Source organism: Neoarius graeffei, chromosome 22, assembly GCF_027579695.1.
Source record: "Neoarius graeffei isolate fNeoGra1 chromosome 22, fNeoGra1.pri, whole genome shotgun sequence".
Taxonomy (NCBI): Eukaryota; Metazoa; Chordata; class Actinopteri; order Siluriformes; family Ariidae; genus Neoarius; species Neoarius graeffei.
The window spans coordinates 16,744,939-16,750,425 of record NC_083590.1 but is presented as its reverse complement, the minus strand read 5'-3'; the positions used below and the strand labels follow the sequence as shown (position 1 = coordinate 16,750,425).

General features: G+C 44.1%; 1 protein-coding gene across 2 annotated transcripts; it reads right to left on the bottom strand.

The window, feature by feature from the left end:
• Positions 1–681: 681 nt before the first annotated feature.
• On the bottom strand, positions 682–3,255 carry LOC132870694 (uncharacterized). Of its 2 annotated transcripts, none has more exons than XM_060904494.1 (2): positions 1,472–3,255; positions 682–1,356 (listed from the first exon to the last, which is right to left on the bottom strand). In XM_060904494.1, the coding sequence occupies exons 1-2, from the start codon at positions 2,170–2,172 to the stop codon at positions 1,266–1,268; spliced, it is 792 nt and encodes a 263-aa protein (XP_060760477.1). In that variant the 5' UTR covers positions 2,173–3,255; the 3' UTR covers positions 682–1,265. Both variants share the same exon structure in this region; 1 of them encodes a protein (XP_060760477.1).
• Positions 3,256–5,487: the final 2,232 nt, after the last annotated feature.

The following is a 5,487-nucleotide window of genomic DNA, read 5'->3' as shown; positions in this document are numbered from 1 at the left end:
AGGATATTTCCTTTGTGATGCACTAAGGGTCTTACTTGCAAAAGCAATTGGCCTGGCTTTCGATTCTCCCTCAGACACTTGAGAAAGGACCGCTCCTAGTCCATCCAATGAAGCGTCAATTGAGAGGATAAAAGGCCGCTCAAAGTCTGGGTGAGCAAGGACTACGCAATCGAGCAGCATGGCTTTCAGCTTATTAAAGGCGTCATTACACTCCTCTGTCCAGTCTGCTGGAGTAAGTTTGCGATACACCCCCTGGAATTTCTTGTCTTTAGTCAAGCGTCCTCTCCTTTTCTGTCCTGCGGTAAGAGCAAACAAAGGCTTTGCGGTTGCAGAACAGTTAGGAATGAAATGTTGGTAGTAAAATACCATTCCAAGAAAAGACTTAATCTTCTGCACTGAGGGTGTACACCCATCATGCTCCATGAGACTCTGTACAGGCATGTTGCTAATGACCTCCACCTTTGCTTGGTCCACAGATACGCCCTCCGCATTAATAACATGCCCTAAGAACCTCACTTCCTTCTGCAATAGATGGCATTTCCTTGGGGCCAATTTTAGGTTGTTCTCTCTCAGTCTCTCAAACACTGTGCGCAATCTGGACAAAGCCTCACTCTCTGAGGGTGCAAAGACTAAAAGATCATCGAGGTAGCACAGCAGCTTAGAGAAATTCAGATCCCCAAAGATTCCCATCATCATCCTCATAAAGGAAGCAGGGCTGTTACATAGTCCTTGTGGCATGCGATTATATTCGTGTAATCCAAGAGGTGTTGTAAATGCCGTGTATTTTTTGTCATCCTCATGCATAGGGATATTATAAAACCCTGAAGTGAGATCCATTGTACTAAAGAAGCAGTTGCCACCCAAAGCAGCCAGACAATCTGATTGGTGTGGCAACGGGTGAGCATCCTTCAGAGTTCGTGCATTCAACCATCTGAAATCGACACATATTCGTAGACCCCCATCCTTTTTCCACACCATTACCAGAGGCGATGCATATTCACTTGTGGACTTCCGAATGATTCCTCTTTCTTCCATTTCTGTAAGCACTTGCCTCAGCTTCTGATAATGTGCGGGAGGCACTCTCCGGTATGGTAAGCGAAATGGTCGGTCATCAGTCAGACGAATGCGGTGAGTGAACTCCTTAACTTCACCACAGTCCAATGGATGTTTTGAAAAAATGTCCTGGAACTCTGCAAGTAACTGATCAAGCTCATTCTTGCAACTTTCACTTATGTGAGAGGAGTCGATCTTGATGTCAGCCAAGCCTAACTCTGCCAGCGCAGCTGCAGGTTGGGAGCCAGAACATGAACTGTGAGAAGGGTCTGGCTGTTGTTTCTCTGAGACGACATGTAAGCCCTGAAAGACATCAAAATCCTCTAATGCCAAACATGGATACACGTCGGCCATCTTGCAATTTCTTTTCAATGTGATAGGTTTCTCTGAAGGGTTCACGACGGTCATGGGCACCCACCTGTCACCCCATAGAGGTGTGACGAGACGGCCAACAAGGACACCCCGTGGCTGAGCTTTGGATCCAGTCGGCTCCACCATAACTGTGCTACCTGGTGACATCGGCACATTGGGAGGAAGTCTGCCCCAGACAAGGTGTTCATGTCTGGGCAAGAGAGTGACTGCTTGGGTAAGCTTAACCGTTCCAACCTTCTCAGGAATCTCTTGCCCCTTCCACTGCTCAACACTGGTAAACATTGACAAAAAGTGGTCAATGTCAGGATTAGACTGATGTTTGTAACTGGACACAATGTCCCAATATTTACTGTCACTTTTTAAATCATGCATCAGGTGTTTGATGACATTTGACCCAATTATGAGGTCATCTGGCTGAGATGGGACAACTAAAGTGGGTACGATGCAGCATGTGCCATAAATCTGGATCTTTAACTCATAAAGCCCTTCTGGTTGAGTTTGCCGACCCCCACAACCTATTAGCACAATGTTCTCCTCCGGATGCTGCTTTTCAGGCAAGACACCAGCGCATCTAAGCTTCTCCACTGCCGGTCCACTGATGGTACACGCCATGGAGCCTGAGTCTAGCATGCCTTCAAGTTGGACTTGGTGGTTGATAACAACAGGAATATAGAAAAGCTCACTGAATGCCTGGATCTTCTGGCTAGATTGGATGATGACCTTTGACCCCTTAGTTGCATTAGCCATACTCTCTTCAAACACACTAATCAAGTCAGAATCTTCATTGAGGGATTCAGTCTTTTCACCCACACCACCCCCCTCAAGGTGTGGGCTCAGTAGTTTAACTTTTGGTTCTGCCCCTCTGCCCTGCCACTAGGCGCACTAGGTGGAGCACGCTGCTGGCTAAAGCGCTGAGTACAATCTTTCTTCCAATGTCCAGGTGCAAGGCACTTCAGACACCTATTCTCCCGTCTGCAGTGTGACACTGTGGAGTGATCGAGTTTGCTACAGACTCTGCAAGGCCTACGGAAAGCTACAGGCGCAGCAGCCTGGTTGCTGACATTGACAGGTATCTGACTTTGCTGCATCACTAACCTATCCAGCAATCCCACCAAGCTTTTCATGTAGTCGTTGTCGGCACTAACTGCAGAAGACACTGAAGACTGCATTGAAGATGTAGGAGGTCTTGGCTCAGGCCCACTGTCAACAAAGGGTGCCTGGCACTGCGAATGGGCCTTGCACTTCACTGTATCTGGCTGAGCTGACTTAACAGAAGCACGACTCTTCTTGTCCTGCATATGCTCATCAAGCCGTTCCTGAATTTCACTGGCTAGCCATTTGTCTGCAGACTTAAACTTGAAGACATTTGCAAGTGACTGGTCAGGACAGTGCTTAGTGAACATCATGCTGACCTCATGGTTCGGGTCTTCAATGCTACGCCCTTGCCTTTTCAGACACTCGATTGCAATATCCATTGTCTTGTTAAGCCTGATCCAATACTCCATGGCGTCCTCGTCTGGTTTTGGAAGGGTATTATAAAAATCAGCTAATGGCATGTTCGAGTATGTGTGCACACTAAAATGCTGTTTCAATATGTCAAAGATCACTGTGGGATTCTGTGTATGATCAACAGATGCGTTGCGCAACTTTATCTTCACCACATCCCCTGCTTTGCCCATAAGCTTAGCCAGAATTTCTTGTGAATGCTCATGAACTGGGATAGCCCGTTTCTTCAAGTACATGGTCATAAGAGTCTCCCACTCATGAACTGTGAACTTGTCTGAGGCATCGCCCCTAAAGATAGGGGGCTCCCTTGCATCAGAATGCATGACCAACTTAACATTGGTCAGTGTCACTTCTGAGGGCTGTTCAAGACTGTGTGCGCTCCTATCAGGCTGTAGCTGTGCTGCGATGGACTGGCCTAATTTCTCAGCTATCTCTGTGATGAGTGCACCTATGTCTGTGTTCTGATCTTGTCTTGACATGGGACGTTCTACATATCTTGTGGAGGTAAGTACAGGTTCAGCTAATGGTCTCTTTCCTGGCCCTGGTGTACTGGTTTCAAAAGGATATTGAAAATATCCCCTCCCCACACCCATCTGGCTCTGAAAGTCATCATCTTTGCCTTTCTCTTCCCCAACAGTAAATGTCACTCCCTCTGCCATTATCCCAGCGATCAAGTCACACAGACAAGAAAAAAAGAAGAGAAAAAAAAAATGCTATATGCAAAAACCCTTAAAGATATCAAATGCACAAAACACCATATGTAATGGAAATCTCAAAAGATACAACTCAGCATATATTCAAACACCTTAACAGATCGGCTATGCAGCCTGTCTTGTCCAACATTTAAACTGTTTGTTTTTTCTTTTTTTTTCTTTCACCCAAAGCAAAATTAACCAAAGTCTTTACTGTGTGCACGCATCAAACTCAGTCCACGGCGATGCACAAAACTCAAAAATATACTGATCGATAAAAGTCACTCTGTCCAAAAAAAAAAAAAAAAACCTCAGTGCCACGCAAGGAGAAAACCCTGCGCAGCTTTCCCACGGTGAACGAACTGACGTCGATCTGAAGGCGATCCTGAAGGTCACGGCACCATTGCAACGGGACTGTGCGTTGCGTTGTGTTCTGTCTGGTAGTGGCTGTGCTGTGAACTAGGCAGGGAATGGCCGGACACTGATTCTCTCACTGGTTGCTTTATTTAGCGTAAAGCAATATCTGTACGTAGCAAAACAAAAGAAAATAAAAGGCTGACATGCAATCTTCATACGGGAGTAGCCTTTCCTCAGCACAGCAATCACAGACTGAGCAACAGTATATTTCACTGGCTTGTACACGCTAAGTCTGTATGCAAATACAGACGGAAACTTCACTCAACATACAGTATAAGAGTGCTGCTATACGCTAAACATAGTCAACAAAAGTAAACATTAAGTAAAATGAACATACACTGAGTTCAACATACCTGTACGTAGCAAAACAAAAGAAAAGAAAAGGCTGACATGCAATCTTCATACGGGAGTAGCCTGTAGCAGAGAAAAACTTTCTGAAAACCATCTTACAAAATAAAAGAAACACAAACTCACATCGTATGTATACTAAGCTGCATGTCCACTATCATTATCTACATGTTAATCTTGACCTTATAAACGATCTGTAAGAGTTTAACACTAAGAATATGTACTTTTATGATTCATCAACGAAACAAGCATACCTTTCCTCAGCACAGCAATCACAGACTGAGGAAAAACCATGGGAACAAGAAAACGGAAATAATTTCCTTAAAGGGGCAGTACAGGTTCACATTCTCAGTGTATTCATTTAGACAACATTAAAGAGACAAATCAGGAATTGGTGAAGTTTCAAAATAAAAAAAATAAGCAAGGGAAAGAAAACTTATTATTTACACCGTTACATTAGACAACAAACTTTCTTGGAAACACCATATTGAATATGTCGAAACAAAGTGCAAAAAGGTTCTAAACTTAATGCGAATGGTCTCTGGTCTCTGTCGGGGCGCAGATAGACAATCCTTACTTAATATTTATAAAGCATTGATAAGGTCAAATATTGATTATGGCTGTATAGTGTATGGTTCCGCCTGTAAAACATCCCTCCTGAAACTAGAAAGAATACAGTCAAGGGCCCTGAGAATAGCACTGGGAGCTATTAAGACAACTCCCATTAGTGCATTACAAGTGGAATCAGAGGAAACCCCACTTCAGTTACGATTTACAAAACTGTCATTGACGTACTGGGTCAGATTACAGTGCAGCGTTCACAATCCAGCCATATCAGTGCTTACAAACTGTTGGGAATACTCCAAAAAAGCTATGGGTTTTGGAAGGAATATTGATGAGTCTGCAAGACAGTATGGTCTTAAAAATCTTAAGTTCAACTCTGCATTGGCCATGAGTAGTGTCTCACCATGGATCCTCCCTGCTCCAGATGTTAATACAGTATTACTTACAGCAAAGAAAGACCACTCCAACGAACAAAGCCTTGCAATACATTGCAAAAATTATTTAAATTCTACCTTCTATGACTACCTACAGATAT

Excerpts from the sequence above, each read along its gene's own strand:
- LOC132870694 (XM_060904494.1), bottom strand. The coding sequence starts at position 2,172 with ATGGCTAATGCAACTAAGGGGTCAAAGGTCATCATCCAATCTAGCCAG. Across the intron at positions 1,357-1,471 it reads ACACCTCTATGGGGTGACAG|GGCTTACATGTCGTCTCAGA; the intron begins GTGGGTGCCCAT and ends GATGTCTTTCAG.